The sequence below is a fragment of the Mauremys reevesii genome, linkage group 2, assembly GCF_016161935.1.
Source record: "Mauremys reevesii isolate NIE-2019 linkage group 2, ASM1616193v1, whole genome shotgun sequence".
Taxonomy (NCBI): domain Eukaryota; kingdom Metazoa; phylum Chordata; order Testudines; family Geoemydidae; genus Mauremys; species Mauremys reevesii.
In genome coordinates, this window is record NC_052624.1 from 176193337 (window position 1) to 176214173 (window position 20837).

Sequence of the window (20837 nt, forward strand, 5' to 3'; positions counted from 1 at the left end):
TTCAGTGGCTCATATGTCCTCAACAGAAAGCCCTCATACTATTCAGCGCATTTGACAGCCTCCAACTGAAGAGAGGCCCCTAACTAGAATAATAGGTTAAGAATGAAAATTCAGAATTGTTAAAGAAGCTTGCACAATATCTACCTGCACAATACCTAGTTAGAGCTAATGTTACAGCATTTCATTTGTGTGAACACCACAATAAGGTAAAAACACTGAGGTCTGAGAATGATATATGATTATACAATATGGTGTCTTCAGCTAAAAAGTGTTTGGATCCTTGCTTTGAAATATATGCATTTTGAATGCTGCCAGGTATTATGGGCCATTACAGGATTTCTGTTTCAATCCAGAGTATACAGTACAAATTACTTAATTTAATGGGACTTCAATCCACTTTTCAAATCATTGTCTTGTATGTGCTTGAATATCTAGACACAATTGAGTGAGTTAGTGGTAGTATAACTGGCTACAATGTAGATGTTTTATGAAATATCACTGCAGTGCATAGTAATATCTCATATCACATATTTTATATCTATAAAGTTTATTCTCAAATCTGTTTGAGTGTCCTGAAAATTGTTTTTTTTTCCTATGAGTGTCTCATTGCAGTTGGTGCTTCCCATACATGATCAGAATCTTTATCAGAGTATAATATTCTGTGCACGTTTTGAGTGAATTTGAGTAACTTTTCCTTCTGCACTAACAGAAACTAGACAACTGGAAATGAATGATGATCACCACATGCAATCCATTAATGACCCTGTTTTTGTTGTTAAAAAAACAACCCACAAAACACACAAAAGAATGTGCAAGTTGGTTCGTGTATTGGGCACCTCCTATGCACCCCTTCTTGCCCAAGGGTGGCTCTGCAGTGCCCTGCTAACAATTTCTCACTCAAAGGGCTTCTTAAACAAATGGCAGCTGAGCTTTTCTTGTCCACTCACCACCTTTTCTCGAGGGTCCAGGTTTAGTCACATGCAGAAAGTTCCAGAATCAAGCTGAAAGTCCCAAAACACAGTCTGTCAGGTTTACCCTCTTGCTGGGTTACGCTCAGGCTTTTCCTGCCCCTCGTCCCAGGTCTGTCTTCTGGAGCCTGCTCACTCCCAGAAGTCTCCAGTTCACTCCCAGGACTTCCTGCCTGGGGCTTTTCCTCCTTTGGCAGGTCACTCCCAGCCCTACTTCGCTGGAACCTCAAGTTTCTGGCTCTGGCTACTAGACCCCCTGGTCTCAGGGTTTTTCCCCATATAAACCTTTCTCACTTCCTGCCATTTCCTAGGCTTCCCCCTTCACTACAGCCACTTGCTGCCCTTTACAGGGAATTACATGATCCAACCCAGGTGTGCCTCTTTAGTAATCAGGGTTGACTAGCCCTAGGTCTTCCAGCCCTTAAGAGGCAAGGCACCCTGTTACAGTACTGCTCTAGAAGGCCTGTAACCAAATGCACATCTTGGCTGGCATAGTCTATCTTGTCCTCGAGCAGTAAGGTAAGCCTCCAGAATGGCAATGCCAAGGACACCAGCATTAGAAGCAGCAATGTAATTACCTGCCTACCTCAGAGAGATACAAGGACAGCAAGCTATTGATAAATGTTCATTATCAGAGTATAAAATTACTTTTTTTTCCCCCAAACTAAAACAAATTAAAATTTACCTTTTCATTGTGTGGGGGGTAACAGTCACCCTTTTGTCTGACAAAAGGATTTCAGTTGGTTTTTGCTTTAAGAATATTTCCACTCCATTCTTCCACCCCCTGCCTCAAAAGTTAACAGGTGCGATCATTAAAAATTAACTACTCTCTAAGCTGCAAGGTGATAACATTTTTAATGCCTTGATGTACTATAAAGATGTGGAAGAAAGGAGACTTTTTTTTGCAATAGCCACGTATTTCAGTGTTTGTAAAACTAACAAACGGAGCAGTATGCTAATTTGCACTGAATCTGATGTTCTTTAGTAACTGATGTACCTTTCTGCGAATAGATTAAGCAGATGCTGTACCCTAACAATTTTTTCTGTATTGATGCTACACCAATAATATATTATAAATTGGCAACAAGGGTCAGTGTTTATCTAGTCTGCCTGAATTTGTTGTCCCAGGCACCAAAAGGTTAATTACTAAGAAAATGTAGAAATGTGCACATTGAGCTGTATCATCTTATAAAGAAAACTGTGCACTGTACAGTGCAGTTTGAGATTCTTCTTTATATTTTCCTTACCATTTTGCCTGATGCCAGTTTCGTGCATTTTTTTTTCTTTTTGGGTACAGCTGTAAGGCTTCAACATTAGCCCCAGAGATCAGTTTGTCTAGACTCTCGCAAAGAATGTCTAGAACATACAAAATTATTATTTGGGGGATCAACAATGATTATTTTGGGTTAGTCTTCAGTGTACGGGCAGCACAACATTCTTCGTGCTATGGCTATGTGAGGATTTGAATCTGGGTCAACAGGGCCTGAAATTGCCATGGAGGAACCCCGCCCCCGCAATCATCTGAGGGAAAGAAGTGTTGCTGTTCAGTGGCAAAGACTACAGTTTAGCAGCTCCAAAGGGATCTGTTTAGTACTTTTGTGCTGAAGAGAAGGTTAAGATACAAAATATTCAGAGGTGGGGACAGATATACCGTAAGGTTAGAAAAATAACTTCAGAATTGCAAGAGGGACTGTAAGGATATTCTATTAAACCTCTATAGGCAGGAAAGTATTAGGGTGAAATCCTGGCCCTATTAAAGTCACTGGAAATTTTACCATCAGTTTCACTGGGGTGAAGACTTAACCCTTTGTGTTAACAACAAAAAATGTGCATTTCAATACAGACTGCTGTTTCTGTATCCATATTGCCACTGAATTGTATTATGTATTGCAAAGTCAGTGTTTCCTTTTTTTTTTGTTTTTACGCATATCTGTTTCAAGATGTCTCCCTCATATAGTAGATGAGATGTATTTAAATGTTACTAAATTAAAACAAAAAACTTAAAGGGATACTGTCGTGACAGGTAGGCATTAAATTGGCCTTTTTTCTAGTTATGTGCATTTAGCTATTTTCTTTAGGAAAGCGAAGTTTTGTATGGGCTTTTCACTATACTTTACTTTTTGTTTTTTTAAAAGAACAGTCGTGAGCAGCCTCTGCAAAAACAAGCCAGTGTGCATGTACAATGGAGAAAAGAAAATTCTGTTGGAAAATAATTTCAGTTTAGAGTATAAATAGTGAGTAACAAGATTCTGAATAATATTTTGACAAGTGTCCTTTTAAACAGAGGCTGCTGTCATATGTGCCCATTATTTACATTTACACTTATTCTGCTACCAAAGAAGCAAAATTATTAATTTTTCTTCAAGTTTATATTCTGATTTTTTTTCAAAGTATGTTATTACGGTGAAGCTGGAAAGAAATTCATCTCCATTTCTCCAGCTTCTTACTGGCATCAAATTAAGTGACTAGCACTTGTACTTAAATGAGTTATAAAAGAAGAAAGTGCTGCAAGAAATCATCAAGTGAAGATTAATGAATACCTCAGATTGTGCAAAGGTTAGGATTAAAAAATAGAAATTAAGGATTGAAAAGAGCTAGCACGTACTTTGCCAATGCAGGATTTTTTCATACAGTATATTCTCAGCCCTTTCCTCCAGTCCAGTTCAGGTTTAAATGACTCAAGCAGTGGGGTTTGAACTGTTTTTCTGGCGATTCAGAATGCTATTACAATATTGTCACCTTTCTGTGCTAATCCCAATCCTAAAAAAAGACATTTCTATTGACATTAGATGTCAGGAGAAGAATGAAGATATGCTGAAGTAAATGCAGGCAATAAGGAAATCCAGGACCCTTTTCTGTTCTTTACCATTGACTGGACCAGAGGAAATAGTGTGGGCATAGACCCAAAGGCGGCTCTAGGAATTGTGCCACCCCAAGCAGGGCGGCACGCCGCGGGGGGCGCTCTGGCGGTCGCAGGTCCCGTGGTTCCGGTGGACCTCCTGCAGACGTGCCTGTGGAGGGTCCGCTGGTCCCATGGCTCCGGTGGACCTCCCGCAGGCACACCTGCGGATGCTCCACCGAAGCCGCGGGACCAGCGGACCCTCCGCAGGCACGCCTGCGGGAGGTCCACCAGAGCCGCCTGCCACCCTCCCGCGGCACGCCGCCCCAAGCATGTGCTTGGCGCGCTGGGGTCTGGAGCTGGCCCTGCATAGACCATTGATTCAAAGTACACCCCAAAAATGTGTGTAATGGAGGAGGGGCTATTGCTTCTAAAATAAATAAATATAGTACGTTCAAATAAATTAAAGGCCCAGTGAGCTAATGCAGTTTCTTGGATAAGAGAGGTAGCTACTTGGTCCAAACTCCATTTTCTTTCCTAGACATTACAAGCTCAATCACCTGATACTATCTGTGATTTCTCAGTAGCTCTCTCTTAAGCCTAGCTACTACAGATGCCTCCCGGGTTACACAAATCCGCACTTACGGAAAGAGTTCCATAAGCTAAAAATAGGAGTCGGGGGTTTTTTGGTGTGTGTGTAATGATTGAGTATGTGTTTCCAACTTATGCAAAATTCGAGTTATGCAAGGCGTTCTGGAACGGAATGCTTGCGTAAGTGGGGGAGCATCTGTACCTACTCTCTTAAAGTTTGATTCCCTCTCTGAGGTGATTCTTGGTACATTCCACTGTGAGGATTTTTTGCCATCACTAGTCTGAAGAATGGAAAATACCTACTAATTGGATCGTTTCCTTTCTTGGATTATGTGTGACAACAATCCATCTCACCATTGGAAAGAACTTAAATCGGAGCAGTCTTATATTAAACTAGCAAACTATCTCAAAATATTAATAAACATTTTCCCTAAATGGCTCTGTGCCAATGGGGGAAAATGATTATTATAACATGAAAGTTATAGCTCTGGAAAACTTTGGTTCTCGGTGTAGTTTTCCATGGGACAGTTGTACATGACATCAGTAGTTGTTAAATCCTGGTCTTCGTGCTGCATTAATCACTGTCACTCCAGTTTTATACCACTAACGGAGGTTGGTGGATTTAGTGTGGCACAAAACTGGAATAATGCAGAGGTGAATCAGGCCCTTTGCCTCCAGTCATAAGAGCAGGGGGAAAGCCACTGAGAGGATTGTCAGGCATTAGTAATTGAAGAAAGGAAACTTTTACTGTCCAGTATAATTTTTCTTATCAGTTGACCACTAGCTGTGGTCCTTTTGTTTAGGAGTGGGGCACATTAATGGATTGTTCTGCCTCTGCCTGCACTGTACCTCTCGTACAGATAGAGAGGACCTGAGTCTTCATGAGGGTCAATTTGGTACTTTTCACAAACACTATTTACAAAAAATAAATAAAAATGCAGATTTTCCTGATTATCCTACAATTCCTGAAATTCTCTGACAGAAATTCAAATAACATTTCTATTCGTGCATTTCTGTAATAGCAAAAGTTTTGCTACAGCTCACTGGGGTTATCTTGTATGTTATGAACACTAAAACCAGTGCTAAATTAGCATAAAACCAGTTAATTAAAATATGTGACTGTGGGAAGTGGGATGATAGTTTTGAACACATGGATTTGAATATCCTGTCTCATCACCATTATGTATGTCATATATTTATAGAAAGGTTAAATTCCCCTTGGTGCAGATGGCCCAAGAGCTTGTAAGCTACATAGACCAATTACCTCTGGATTCTCTTCCCCTTTTCCTTTTTATACCATTACAAATTAAATGTGAAAAAAAAAGTTAATTCATTAAGATTGAAAGATCAAGCACTTAAAGTCAGCAAATTCCAGGGGCTGGGAATGGTCACACACTGCTGGCCACATTGCACAGAAATTGCATTTTCTATTCCCCTTTCCCTTGTTAAACATAAATGTTACACTATAAAAAGTAATAGACTAAGCTATAACACATGCCATGAAATATACAGGAAGCTCAGTGTGGTTGAGTTAAGTTTGCACTGCCACTTGAACTTCTGGTATCTCCTATCCAGAGTGTTAGATATCTTTATCCTTCATGTTGCATTAACAATATTTTTCATGACGGTAAAATTTATGTTCCACTGCATAGAGTCAGAATTATCAGGCTTGATGTGGAAGAAGTATTTAGAGTGGAGGAAGGAAAGACCAGCATCAGTCAGGACACAGAGATGTATCAACCTTAAATGCTGGAGTAGCAGCTGCAGCATCCTGCACTTGTGCAGACTGTTAAGGTCATTGGAAATGCCAAATTATGAATATACTAGTTTCTCCTTTGACCCATCCCCAGTGCTGCACCTCTCTGCACCATACTCCTACACATGCAAAAATCAAAAGCATGGCTCAAGTGGCACAGAGGAACTTGCACAATCCCTTCATACCAGGATGATTGTATATAGTTTACAGTGTTTTAATATGCGATCAATGTAAATACATCGCTGAGGCATTGCCTTTTCTGTGAATCCTAAAACCTCCAGCATTCACTTTTATAGCCAATGAAAAACATTTAAAATAATGAGCCTAATATTTTTCTCCTACCATTTTATTGGCTTATTAGTGTTAGAAAATGTGGTAGGTATGCCAGCTATGTGGGTAGAACAATTTATAAATATGGTTGTAATAACTGTCAGCTAATTAGATTATTGCCTCATTTTATAAATACGCTAGACTTGGAAGGATTAGATTTCAACTGGTAAATGGTGTAGAATTCAGCCTTCACCAAAAAATGATAGAAAATAATTTCTTTAATAATCAAGGGAAAACTGAAAAATTATTTTGCAGTTAGATGACTGGTACACTCTCTCTCAATTTTCTCTGGCAATAAGAAATACATATGGAATACTGTTATCAAGGGTTTTTGGAATCTCTGCTTTGAAAGTTACTAAATTGTGAATGGACCACTCTTACAGTGAAAATATAAACATATTTTTAAATTAATATAACCTGTAAGTATCTCTTCTTTGTACACATCTGTCTTTCTCCCCTCTTCATCTCTGTTGCCAGTTGTCAGCCCGCCCCTGGAGGCAATGAGATACTAGTGGTTCATGTGCCCCTGGTAGAATCTGAGCATTGCAGCTACAAGACAGGAATTTTTGAGGGAGACATGTCCCTTGCAGTCCCCTGTGACAGCTCTAATGAGCAAGTGGTTCGAATATATGGTGCTCATGAAATGTAGTCCTGATACAATACCAGTAGTACCAGAGGAGAAAGTGGAAGTAATTGGTTTGTATGGCTAAAATTTCTCACTTCTAGTCAAACTATGGAGGACAGCAGCATCCTGGTGCAGCTGAGGAACATCACCTAAGAGAGTCCTGAGGTTGCAGCTGGCATGACAGCCACTGACTTCATGGCTTCTGCCACAGAGATAAGAGGCCAAGAGACATGGAGAGGCATAGGAGGGCCTCTTCAGATTTCGGGGGACTAAGTAGGTTTGTAGCCCAAACTTCATGCTTGTTCCATAACCCCACCTAAGCTGAGCCCTTGACAACAGAATGAGGAGGCCACTTTGAATGCAAACTCACAGCATTCCCATTTGCCAAGAAAGAGTAACTTCCATAAGGGTCAATGAGTCCATAAACTCTCAATGTGTAGTAGGAAATAAGCTTAGTAAGAAGATCTTTGTTCCAAAGATCTGCAATCAGTGTTACAGGTATGGCTTCTAAAGCAATTATTTGTGCATATAATTGGTTTTTTACTTTGTTTATTCTTAATTTACTGACTTGAATAACATAATGAAGGGTGCTAACATCAGCTGTAGTCAGAAATTTATAAATTTCCTATTTTCTTTCAGCGGGCATTAAATAAAAAAAAATTGACTGCAGGTGAATTCAGCAATAAAGAAAACTCTGAAACGAGCACTGAGCACGATAAAGAAAATTCCTTTACCAAAACCGAACCAAGAAGAGTTAAAATATTTGATGGAGGGCAAGTATATATTTTTTAACCAAACACTATTGGGGTTAATTATTTCTTGGTTCTGGGTTTTTTTTGAAAGTATGATGTTCTTTCCTCTTTCAATTTATTTCAATTAACAGTTCCTAAACTGTGGCATGTAGACCAGCGATGGTCTGTGGGATGCTTCCTGGTTTTCCCTAGAGAAACACAAGTCATATGTTCCATGGTGGTGCACAGATGGAAGGAGAAAGATTAAATGAAGAAACAGTAGAGAGTGGGATTAATTTTTTTCAAAGAACACAACACTCATCACATAAAAAATGTCTGATGTTATAGCTAGATATGGCTATAGGCATAGGTATTTTCCTAATGTTACCAGTCCATGTAAATGATTTTCTGTTGCTGCAACAATGATGGTATGTGATTGTGGATGGGAGGGGAGCTGGTCTAAGTGATCAGGCCTGGGCAGGATGGTGGTACTCAATACAATCTCTGTTCACATGCAGTCTATGCTGTGAAAAAGTTGGAGAGCTCTAGTTTGCAAAGCACTCTGAAAATTTTACTGAAAATAATAAAGTACTGTAACATTTTGCATCAGATATCAAATGCTCATCAAAATAACAATCACTTGTATGTGGTACCCTCCATGTAACATATTACAACAGTTCTTTGTAATAGTAAAGTAACACTGACATTTTTAAAGGTTTTGGGGGGCACAAAGAGAAGAGAGATGACATGACTTAGGTGATTGGTAATGAGATCCCAAGGTCGTTCATTTCTAGGCTGATGAAACCAATCCAGGGCAATGGTGAGCATAAGTTTGTTACCATCTGTCCATGCAAAGTGATGTTGCTTTTCTCTGCCCATTTCCTAATGGGTAGGATCCACTTCACAAAAAATCATCACCTCAAGTGGCATCCTAGATGATGTTCTCAGCAGAGAAGCCAAGTAATGAATGGCAGCAGACTCTGAAGTACACTTTCATCCAGAGGGCGTCCCACTAGGTTAAGATTGGCAGGGAGTTGTGAGGAATTTTTCACTGTCATAACCCAGGCTATTCCAGTTACATAGACGTCAGTCTCCAACATGATGTTCTTTTAGCACCTTCCTCCTCCCCACAAAAATTGACAGTTTTTAGAAGTGTGTGTATGTGTTAAACAGATTTAAGATTAAGTTTGGAATCTAGATGTTTGTCATATGGGGGGAAGCCCATTCTTAAAGACATTAGGATTCTGCTCTAAACCTTTTGTTGGCTATCTAGTAAAATAACTGAAGACTAAAATACCATGAGTTGATCAGAGACAGGCTTTGATTTTTATGTCGTTCGTTCACATATTACATTATTTCTGGAATTCTGTTCATTGTACTGCAATTCTAATTTTCTGACTTTAGCTGACATAGGACTTTAGCTAGAAAATAACCCACTTCATAACAAACTTCCTCACTGTTACCATATTGTTGTTAGGTACAAATCAAATGAAGAATATGTGTATATTCGGGGAAGAGGAAGGGGAAAGTACATCTGTGAAGAATGTGGTATACGTTGTAAGAAACCAAGTATGTTGAAGAAGCATATTCGTACACATACGGATGTCCGTCCTTACCACTGCAATTACTGCAACTTCTCCTTCAAAACTAAAGGTAGAGGCACTTGTCGCAGCTAGTGATTTTTTCCTTTTTCCTTTTCTTTTCTACCTACTTGAAACTGTCTTTTTTTAAGAAATCTAAACAGCAAGAGTGGATATAGAGTATGGAGGTGATAAAATAAATTGAATAAGTGGTGTTACGGTAACAACTATAAAATGTTGTGTTCTAATTCAAGCAGTGTCCCTATGGGTGCTCCACTTGTGCCTTTAATTGGAGATTTATTGTGTAGATCCTGGTGAGGCCACACATGAGTCATACTCATCTTCATAGTCCTTATCGAGGGCATATAAAGCCATGCAGACTAACCACCCTCAGTTCCTTGGTCTGAGACCTTGTCTTCAGTCTCATTTTCTTTCTTTCTTTACCTTTCCTTCAATTTAATTTTATAAATAGTTCATTTTGTAGAGAGGTCTGTTCTATAATCCCCCCCCCCCCCCCCGGGTTGTTTTGTTTGTTTGTTTGTTTGTTTCCTTTAGAGATCCCCATCATCCCAAGGTTTGCCAGAGTCTCTAGGTTTTAAACATTGCCACAGTTGCTGGGAAGCTATGCTGCTCAGTGACAGGCATTCCTGGCATATCTGTTGCTTGGAGAAACATAAATGCCTCAAAAGTGTATCATCTGTTCAGCTTTTGAAAGCAGAACTAGGAAGAATCTGGAGAAAAAGTTTAAACTCTTAACAATGGAGTGTTCTCTCAATCTGGCCTTGGATCCAGGCAAGGAGATCCCATCTCCATCCCCACACAGCAGTCTCTGAATGAGAATAGTGTCCCGTCAATATCTACATGCTTGTCCAGGTCTACTCTGGAAGGATCATTGGAGGACTCAGGGAGGATTCATAGACAGAGGGCCAATTCTCTGCTTTGAGAAAGCCTTCTTCTATTCAAAGATCACATTGAAGATCTCACATCCCAATATGGGTACTGCTGAGTCTCCATGTTCCATCAGTACCGACCCTGTGTATGGAGCTCTGAGCTCCTCTAAGAATAAAGGCACCAAACATGCTTCGGTACCAGGATCCTTCTCTATACCACAGCAGCAGGACACTGCAGTGAAGGAGTCTAAGCACTCTACTCCTAAAAGGATAACACCTACAACATACTCAGTACTCTCCATTCCTAGGCCAGGGAGATGATGTACCAGGGAGAGGGCATACTTCTTATTCTGTCTCGGTTCCTCCCAAGCCATCTTCTTCAGTACTGTCTACTTCCATCAGATGAGACTTACTAGAGCAGTCTATGCTTTTGGCTGACTGTGAAACTTGCCCCATGCCAACCCACCCCGTACCACAGGAATTCAGACACTCCAGGGATTTATTTGTTTCAGATGAGCTGAAGTCTTCACCAATAATGGTTACCAAATGTCTGTTGATAGCGAGAGTGACATGGTGACTGAGACTGTACCTTTCTCCAGTACCATTCAGTCCTCCAGCACCTTCTAAAAGTGGCAAAGCACTTCCTTTAGATGAGAAGTTCTCTTCTGACTCCCAATCTCAGTGCAGGATTCTCCTACTCACCAAAGGAACTTCCCTCCTGTTACTTTTGGGGAGAGAAGGGAGTTACACCCAGGACAAACCCATGCCCCACACTGATTCAAGCACCATTGGATGCCACCTCCCATGTCTGATGGACCCCCCCTCAGTGGCTAACCTGGGATCCTTGGCCTAAATATCAACAGCAATTCTCATGTGTCCCTAGTCTTTCACTTGGAGACCACAGAAGGAGACTTTCTCCTACTTCATCTCTCCCTCCTCCTTTACCTCACATGCAGGAATCCTTTGAAGAGCAGGAAGCCAGAACAGATAAGGATGCTACTCTGCAAATGAATATCTCCTCATCCTCTCTAGATGAGATGATTATGCCTCCTCCACCTTCTTTGGCTGATGATTTCAAACAGTCCCAGGACTTAATGAAATGTATTGCAGACTCTTGACAGATCCCCATAGAGGAGGTCAGAATCAAAGCATAAGTTCTTGGATATTCTCCAGTGGACACCCTATGCTCGAGTAGCCTTGCCAATTAATGAGGCCCTGTTGGATCCCACCAAGCCCATCTGGCAGACCCTGGTTAACAATACCACCGACATGCAAGCATGCCGATTTACACACACACACACACACACACAAAAAAAAGTCCAGACAAGGACTCTAAATTTTTGTTTTCCAATCTTTCACCTAACTCTCTGGTTGTGGAAGCAGTGAATGAATGCAAGATTCCCAGACAACTTGCTGAAAGCACAAACTTCGAGGATGGTGACTCTTGCAGCTATAACTTCGTTGTTGGAACTGGGGTATTGGTTTTCAGCCTTCAACCTTCAGGATGCATATGTTCATGTCATGATTTATCCAGCTCACAAGAGATTCCTTCAGTTTCTGATCAGTCAAGATCACTTCCAGTATCAGGTGCTTCCTTTTGGCCTATCTTCTGCCCCAAGGTTATTCTTGAAAATATTGGCAGATATTGGCCTATCTTTGTCTGGGGAGAATTGTTTTTCCATGCCTCAACAACTGGCTATTCAAGGGCCAGTCTTACGAGATTCTCTCCACCATAAAGACAGCAGTGTCTCTGTTCCACAGGCTAGGTCTTCATCTCAACATCAAAAAATCCACTCTAAGCCCTGTGCAAAGGATAGAATTTATAAGGGCATCCTTAGATGCAGTATGAGCAAGAGCTTACCTTCCCATGGACAGGGTCATGGTCTTAACAAACTGTCTCAAAAATTCAAATCAGTCCACAGACATCAACAAGAAATCACCTTCAACTACTCAGACACATGGCAGCTTGTACTTTTGTGACACAATGTGTTAGGTTATGCCTTTGATGGTTCCAGGGCTGGTTCAGGATGGTTTATGCCCTCAAACAAACGCAGCCTGCAGAAACTGGTGTCAGTCCCTTATCAAGTACAAGACACTCAATTGGTGGAAAGACCCAGACAATGTTTGTGCAGGTGTTCCATGCATCCATCTCTCTCCAACCATCACCATAATGGCAGCTGCAACTCTGGTGGGTTGGGGAGAACATTTAGGGATCCACACCATTCAGGGCAAATGGTCTGTACAAGAAGCCTAGTTGCACATCAACATCCTGGAGCTGAGGACAGTCAGAAGTGCCTGTATCTACTTCCTGCCATTAAATCAGGAGCAGTTTCATAAAAATCATGACAGACAATGCAGTCTGCATGTTCTATATCAACTGGTGTGATGGACAGGTAAGCATGGGATCCTCTTTGTGTGAAACAGTGAGGCTATGGAACCACTGTATAACCAACCGCATCCTAATTTTGGCAGCCTACCTCTCAGGTACAAAACACTATGGCTGATGACTTCAGCAGGCACTTCTCAAGCAATTACAAATGGGAGATGGACTCCTGGATTCTCAGTCACATTTTCATGACTTGGGGAGTTACAGAAGTGAATCTCTTTGCTACCTTAATCAACAAGAAGTGCAAACAATTTTAATTGAGAGGGGGTGTGGGCCCTCACTCACTGAGGGAAGTGCTTTCCTCGTTCCGTGGACAACGGGCCTTCTGTATGCATTTCCTCCAGTGCCCCTGATATTTAAGGTGATAAACATGATCAAGCAAGACAAAGCCAAGATGATATTAATAATTCCAGTGTGGCCCAGACAGGCCTGGGACCCTTACCTGATTCACCTTGCTGTTTGCCCAGTGATGAGTCTTTCCCCCATCACCGGGTCCCAGGATGGATGAGAGGCCCGGAGTCTGGGCTCTAGCTTGAGCCTAAATGTCTACATCACAATTTTACAACCCCAGAGCCTGTCAAATGAAATGGACCAGCCATGGGTATTTAATTGCAGTGCAGACATACTCAAAGTCTCATTACATCCACATACTAAATTTTCTATCTAAGGTGTCATCTGTATTTCATATCTGTTAAGATATCTATCTTCTAGTTTTCTTTGTGAAGCCACATCACACCAGGATGGATGTTGTCTTCTATACCCTAGACATCAGGAGAACACTGGCCTCTTATTTGGACCAAGCCAGATCATTTAGAAAATCTCCAAGACTATCAATTGCTGAATGTCCAAAGGATCCACAATCTCCACCCAGAGACTCTCCAGATGGATTTCTGGATGTATTATTCCTTGTTATGGATCTGCCCATTTACAACCTCCTCCTAGGGTATTAACCATTCCACGAGCTCTTTTTCTGCCTCTGTGACATTACTCAAAAACATTCCCCTTGTTCAGATCGTCAGAGCACTACGTGGTGGTTCATTCTTCTAGATGAGATGCTGCCTTGGGAATGCAGTCTTGTTTTTAGTATTGGACTCGAATTCAGAGCTTCCTCATGTTGAGGATACTGCTTGAAAGTCACCTGAAATGGGGAATCCAAAGGGATGCTATTCAAAGAAAAAAGAGAGGTTACTCTCCTTGTGCAGTAACGAGTTCTTTAAGATGTGTGTCCCTGTGAATGCTCTGCCACCTGTCCTCTTTCCCCTGTTTCAGTGTTTCTTGTATGGGACTTTGTGATGGAGAACGAACTGAGGGCAGTTTGCCTGTGCAGCCCTTTATGCCCTTGGTGTGCAGCATGAGCAGGCACTACCACCAAAAATTTCCGATTGAAGGCACATGGGGGTGTAAGCGCATCTGAAGTGCAGCACCCCTAGGGACACACATCTTGAAGAACTCCAGGAACTGCACAAGTTGAGTAACCTCTGATTATAATTCATTACCTACTCACCTGACACTTAGTTTTCAGGATTCTCTGCACTGTGAAGAACTCTTAATTGTCTGAGTGTGTGGTTCTGCACTGCTCTTAAAAAAATAAAATTTTGAATTCTGACATTGTATGTAACAGTTATGTTTCTAATTTAACTTAGTTTCCTTCTCTGAGTGGCCTAAGAGTGGGAAAATGCAGAGGTTATTTCAAAGAACTCTGGTTACAGATGACGAGCTTTCATTTTTAGATTTGCTTGTTCTAGGTTAATATATATTGTACGTGTGATTAGATTTGCAAAGGATTAAAGTAATTACCAATCTTAATATTTCTCACCAAGTGATTCTTCAGGAATATGGATTTTCTATTTTACTTGCTTTGACACCATCTCTGGGCTCTCAACACTCTGTGTCACATCTGCTGACCTTCTAGCCAAGATGACATTGGGTGGGTAGTCTCCAAGGCTCCCTCAGGAGCAGCTAGATAAATTGATATGGAGGCACTCCCATTCCTCACTATTCTCACCAACTGGGATCTGGGAGTTCTGAATTACAGAGGCAGCACAATCATATTTGAGTTTCTGAGTCTAGAGCAGGAGACTAAGCTAGCTTTAATTTGACCTTTTAAATGATCAGTCCTTTTCTAACACAATTATTTTCTTAACTATAGAATTCTGTCTCATGTGGCTGAACTTTATTCTTAATTGACCGAGTAACAGAGTAACAAATGCTGTACTAATGACATGCTCGTTATACAGGTCTGTCGCATCTTACGCGCATTTAACATGCGTGAATTCAGCTTTACGCGATTGGCAAAAACAAAACAAAAAACAAAACAAAAAAAGAGAAAAATAACAATTTAAATACTGTTCCTGTAGTGCAGGCGATTCTGCCCGCCATTATACTCAATGTAATTTTGACTATACGCAGTTTTCGCTTTACGCACTGACCGTGGAACGTAACCCCAGCATAAGATGAGACAGACCTGTAGTGTTTTTAAATTATATTTAATTTTTTTTTAAATATGATCTTTGCTTTAAACTTTCATGCAACTATATCACTATGATTTCAAAGAAACTATTGTGTTAAGTAGGGTCAGGCCTAGGCAGCACTGGAGTGGAAAACTTCCTACAGTATCTTGTTTTGTTTTGAAAGTGATGCACGTAATTCAGCAGGTGTGTCGAAACTTAGTAGTCCATCACAGTGTAGGGAGTACACATGTTGTTTGTGGTACAGTCTTTTAGATGACATGTCAAACTGAGGCCTTAATCACTTCTGATCATGAAAGAGCCCATGGGAGTATTTGCAAGAGTGGGTGTGCTGGCCATATTCCAAATTCAACTAATTAAATTCCGCCTACCTCAATTCCCTTGTCACTTTAGTTGGATACAGTATTTTTATTCTATCCTAAACTGTTGTGCAATGCTGTGGTTGCCACAATGACTATTGCATTCAATCAAAACAGACACCCTAGTCTTCCAGGTTGTGGGTTAGGCACAGAACTAATAACCCTGTCCTATAAAAAAAAAAAACAGAATATATTACAGAAACAGTGACTGAGAAATCGACCATTACTGTGTTTGATGGCCTCCAGGAGTCAATGACCCGTATGACTGCCAGTGGTGAAAGCCAAAAGGAAGCCACTGGCATGAAGACTGAAGTGCTGAACACCAAGACAAAAACCAAACTTGTTTTTTGGAATGTATGGACAATGTATGAAGCAGGGAAGCTATCTCAGATCACAGCAGAGATGAGACGCTACAGCTTACACATCCTGGGTGTCAGCAAGAGGAGATGGATGGGATCAGGAAGATTAACAGCAGCCTCAGAAGAAACTTTGCTGTTTTCTGAACGGGATGATGGACAACACCATGAGGGTGTTGCCATCCTTTTGAAGGAGGGAGTGGAGCATTCCCTGCTTGAATGGAAATCCATCAGCAGCAGACTTAGGAGAGCCAGACTGAAATGGAAACATAATATCACCCTGATTCAGTGTTATGCTCCGACAAATGACAGTGATGAAGAAGTAAAGGACAAATTCTACCTTACGCTACAGGAGGAGTTAAAGAGAATACCACGCTACGACCTAACTATCGTCATGGGAGACCTGAATGCCAAGGTCAGTAAGGACAACACAAACAATGACAGGAAGGAGTGGATTACACCCACCACGTGGAACACCATAGAAACCAGACAAGTCCCGAAGAAAAAAAGTTTGACACAAAATCCCATAAGCTAAAGGACAAATACCACGAGCAGGATAGCAAGGCACACCGGGAGGTCAAACGCCTTGTGAGAGCAGACAAACGTTATTATATTGATAATCTGGCAACACAAGCAGAGGATGCAGCTCCTCGTGGTGAACAAGGAACCGTCTACAAAATGACGCAGCTTATCAGTGGTACACGGCAGACACCCCAACTAAGGAATAGATCATTCAAGCCATCAAATCCTTAAAAAATGGGAAAGCTGCTGGCAAGGATAACTTGAATGCAGAATTGTTCAAGGTAAATCCTAAATTAGCAGCACCTATCCTGGCCCCTCTATTTACATCAGTCTGGGAAAGGGAAAAAGTGCCAGATGAGTGGACCAGTGAGGTTATAGTGAAGATACCAAAGAAAAGAACTCTCAGTGATTGTAATAACTGGTGTGGTATCACACTTTTATCTGTGCCAAGCAAAGTATTGTGTAAGATCATAGTCCAGCATATATCAGAGGCAGTTGATCATGTTCTCAGAAAAGAGCAAGCTGGTTTTCAGAAAAGGCTTGGATGCACAGACCAGATCTTCACTCCACGAAACATAATAGGAACAATGTTAGAATGACAATGGCAATTCTACATAAATTTCATAGACTTTCAGAAGGCTTTTGATAGCATTCACAGGACTAGCCTCCAGTGCATTCTGTGGGCATGTGGAATTCCTTTCCCTATAATCAGCATCATCAAAAACGTCTATTTCAACTTTACATGCAGTGTTGATCACAGTGAGCTCAGTTTTGAAGTCAAAACAGGAGTATGTCAGAGGTGTGTCATGTCTTCAATCCTCTTCAACATTGCCATCAACTGAGTAATGTGGCGTACAACAGAAATCATGCCAAGAGGCATTAAATGGACTCTCTTCTCATCCCTTGAAGACCTGGACTTGCAGATGATGTCGCTCTCCTATCACATACCCAACACCATATACAAGAAAAAACAACTTGACTCAATGCATTCAGCCAGCAAATTGGACTGAAAATCAATTGCAATAAGACAGATATTATGACCTTTAATATTGCCTCATCATCACCAGTACAGATAGAGGATTATGGTCTCACCAATGTAGAAACATTTACATGAGCTGCGTACTTTCAACACTACTTTATATTGCAGAATGCTGGGAAATAAGAAAGTATGACATATCCAAACTGTCTTCATTCCATACAACCTACCTCAGAAAAATCCTCTGTAGCTTTTGGCCCAGAACAATCTCAAACCAAAATCTATTGATGCAGTGCAGCCAAGAGGATCTGAGCACCATCATTGCCAGGTGACGCTGGAGATGGATCGTTCATGTGCTTCGGATAGAAACTAATTCCATCACCAGAGTAGCAATAAGATAGACACCTAAAGGCAAGCAAAAATGCGGCTGCCCGAAAACAACATGGGGAAGAGCTGTGGAAGCCGAGCTGGAAAAACCTGGGGCACAGCTGGGGAACCATTGAAAGACTTGCCAGAAACAGACAGGAGTGGAGGAGCTTCATCACTGCCCTAAATGCCAGATGCATAATAGGAACATGATGATGATGATTCAATCAAAAGAAGAGGATGCTTCTCAGTGGCTGGTGAACTGACCTCCACACATGGAGTACATAACCTGTATTTCTGTAAAGCACCTGGGAAACTTGGAAAGTTATTGTGTAAGTCAGTCAATAGTAATAATATATGGATTTTTATAACCACAGTTTCTTCTTTGAGTAGTTTTCCTATGGGTGCTCCACATCAGGTTGTCAGAGATTTTCATCAGCAGGGTCTATGCCTGCATCCCAAACACCCTCATGTGCAAGGGTATATAGGGAGGAGTGGACCTGCCATCACTCCATTTCCTTCTCAGTTGCCTGCAGCTTGACATGGAGCATCACAATGTCCATTTTCTAGCCATGCTGCTTTGTATACCTCTCGCTTATTTGGTTTCTAGCCATGCTGCTTTGTATACCTCTCGCTTATTTGTTACCTTATTTTTATAGTGGTACTTGTGTTTTTTTATTTTTCCATTATTTAGCACAGTTGGAGGGGGGTTCTCCTCGTCCTCTCTGTTTGTCTGATATGGTCCTTTATCACTTTTCTTTGTCCTCACTATTTGGCCTGAGTATGGGTTATGCCCAACACCCCAGGCTTCAAACCCTGCCAGACCTGCCATAGGTTTTTTTTCTCCACAGTGATGAACATTCAGGCAGCCTTTGGGAGTCTCAAATCCCCTCCAAATTAGAGAGATAAGATGAGTGAGGTAATATCTTTTATTGGACCAGGAGTTGGTGAGAGAGACAACAGAAGACAGACCTGGCGAGGACTATCATGGGCCCTTCCCTTTTTACTTTGTCCCAATTCAGTGAGCATATTGGAACCCCTGTGACCCATATGGTGACCACTTCTATTGGGTCCCATCTTGTAAGAGAGCATGTTAGGAGCAACAAACTGTTATTGAGCCTTGCTCCCACGATACTTCTCACTGAGGAGCAGGTACTAGCTGAGGAGGAAGAAACACCTTCCCACAAGTGCTCCTCCTCATCAGATGAGGCTGTCATGTCTCCTCCACCGTTTTACTGTGATCATTTCAAGGTGTTTCAAGACCTGGTGAAACATATAGTGGACAGTTTACAAACTCAGTGGAGGAGATACAGGAACCCCAACATTCCTTCAGACATCTTTCATCCATCTCCCCAGGACAAAATCGCCTTGCCCATCAGTGATGCTTCATTAGCCCAAGTAATGCAAGGTGTGGCAAGCTCCAGCTACTATTCCAGCTCCTGCAGATGGGTTGACAAGCAATACGCTGTTTCACTCAGAGGCTCGGAGTATTTTTTTTTCCTACCTTACAAACAACTCTCTGGTTGTTGAGACAGCAAACGAGAGGAACAGATAACACCAGTTCCATTCAAAACCATCAGACAAGGAGCTGAAGCGACTGGATCTTCTGGGTCACAAGAGATACTCATCTGCTTCTTTGCAGTCCAGAATACCCAGTTACCAAGCCCTGATGGTGAAGTATGACTTCTAAAACTATTCTCTTTCTCAACTATTAAATACTTGCCTCAGGATCAGAGAGGACAGTTTCAGGCCCTCATTACAGAAGGCCAGACAATTGCTAAGGCACCTCTACAGGCTTTGCTCAAGGCCACTGACATAGCTGCAATTTCCATAGCTGCAGCAGTCTTCCAGCCTCCTCCGTAAGATAAAAAATACTGTTGAGGGCCCTCCTTTTGAGGGATGCAAGTTGGTTAGTGACACCACAGGTGGGTCTCTTCACAGGTTGAAGACTGCTCAGTGGTCTCGTCCAGTCCACTACTAGCCCCTGAGACCAGCTGAATCCCCCCACCCCAGGAAGAAGCCCAGGTTCCCTAAGAAAGGGCTCTCTTCAGTGAACTCCCAACCAGTGATGTCCTCAAAATGCCAGTTTTGACTTATTGATCAAGGGCCACGAACTGCCATCTACTCTGGATTCTACGCTGCACCTCCCCCTCTCCCACCATTACCACCCTTATGGGAATCATCTGTCCCATTTTCTACCTTCATGGGAGTGCATCACCTCAGACAGATGGATCCCGGAGTTGATTTTCACAGGCCATTCCATCAAGTTCAGCTCCTTACCACCCCCTCACCCTTCTTCCTCATCCCTCTTCAGGGCCATTCTCACAAGGATCTTTTGAGACAGGAGGTATAATCTCTCCTAACACTGCACTCGATCGAACTTATTCTACTGGATTTCATCTAAAAAGGTTTTAATCTGGGTATTGCTTGGTTGTGAAGAGAGTTGAAGGACAGAGATCAATTCTGGACCTCAGGATTTTCAACACTTTCATCTGTGCTCAGCATTTCAGAATGATAACCCCCAAGGAACGTTAATTCCCTCTCTGTATCTGGGAGATTGGTTAATTTCCCTTGACTTTCAGAATGCTTATTTCCATATTGCCTTTCAGCTTTTCTGCCAGCCCAGGGTCTTTACCACAGTCTTATTGGTCACCACAGTCCATCTTGCTAGATGGAAATAATCATCTCCCCCTATCTAGACAATTGACTCCCGAAAGGTCGCTCATTTCTAAAGGCTTCGGCAGTAACTGGCAAAGCCCTAGCTCTTTATCATTCACTAGGCGTCTACCTCAACCTGAAAAATTCTACCCTCATACCCAGATAACACAGATTTCATCAGGGCCACTCTGGACTCCTCCAGTGCCAATGCGTACTTGCCCAAGGACAGATTTACCTTGAAGTCCAACCTTGTTTCAAAGATACAGCAAACCACAGCATGGGCTTGCTTAAAACTTCTGGGCCATATGAAAGCCTGTACATTTGTGACACCCTTAGCAACAGTACATTCTTGGTGTCTTCAGACCTGGCTGAGAACCATCTATATCCGGAATAAGCACAGTCTGTTGGAACGAATGTCAATTCCTTGGAGTGTACT

The 20837-nt window shown here is 41.7% G+C and overlaps 1 protein-coding gene and 1 long non-coding RNA gene across 12 annotated transcripts in view; one reads left to right on the forward strand and one right to left on the reverse strand.

Moving 5' to 3' along the window:
* LOC120396954 overlaps positions 1-1330 on the reverse strand; it is a 29845-nt gene extending 28515 nt beyond the window's left edge. Inside the window, exon 1 of the long non-coding RNA XR_005593556.1 lies at positions 948-1330. This is a non-coding gene — a long non-coding RNA (uncharacterized LOC120396954). The remainder of the gene's footprint in view (positions 1-947) is intronic.
* HIVEP1 (HIVEP zinc finger 1) overlaps positions 1-20837 on the forward strand; it is a 180392-nt gene that overhangs the window by 133777 nt on the left and 25778 nt on the right. For all 11 annotated transcript variants that reach the window (XM_039522225.1, XM_039522227.1, XM_039522229.1 and 8 more), the window contains 2 exons: positions 7749-7882; positions 9318-9493. In XM_039522225.1, the coding sequence (XP_039378159.1) occupies positions 7749-7882; positions 9318-9493 (310 nt within the window). The remainder of the gene's footprint in view (positions 1-7748; positions 7883-9317; positions 9494-20837) is intronic.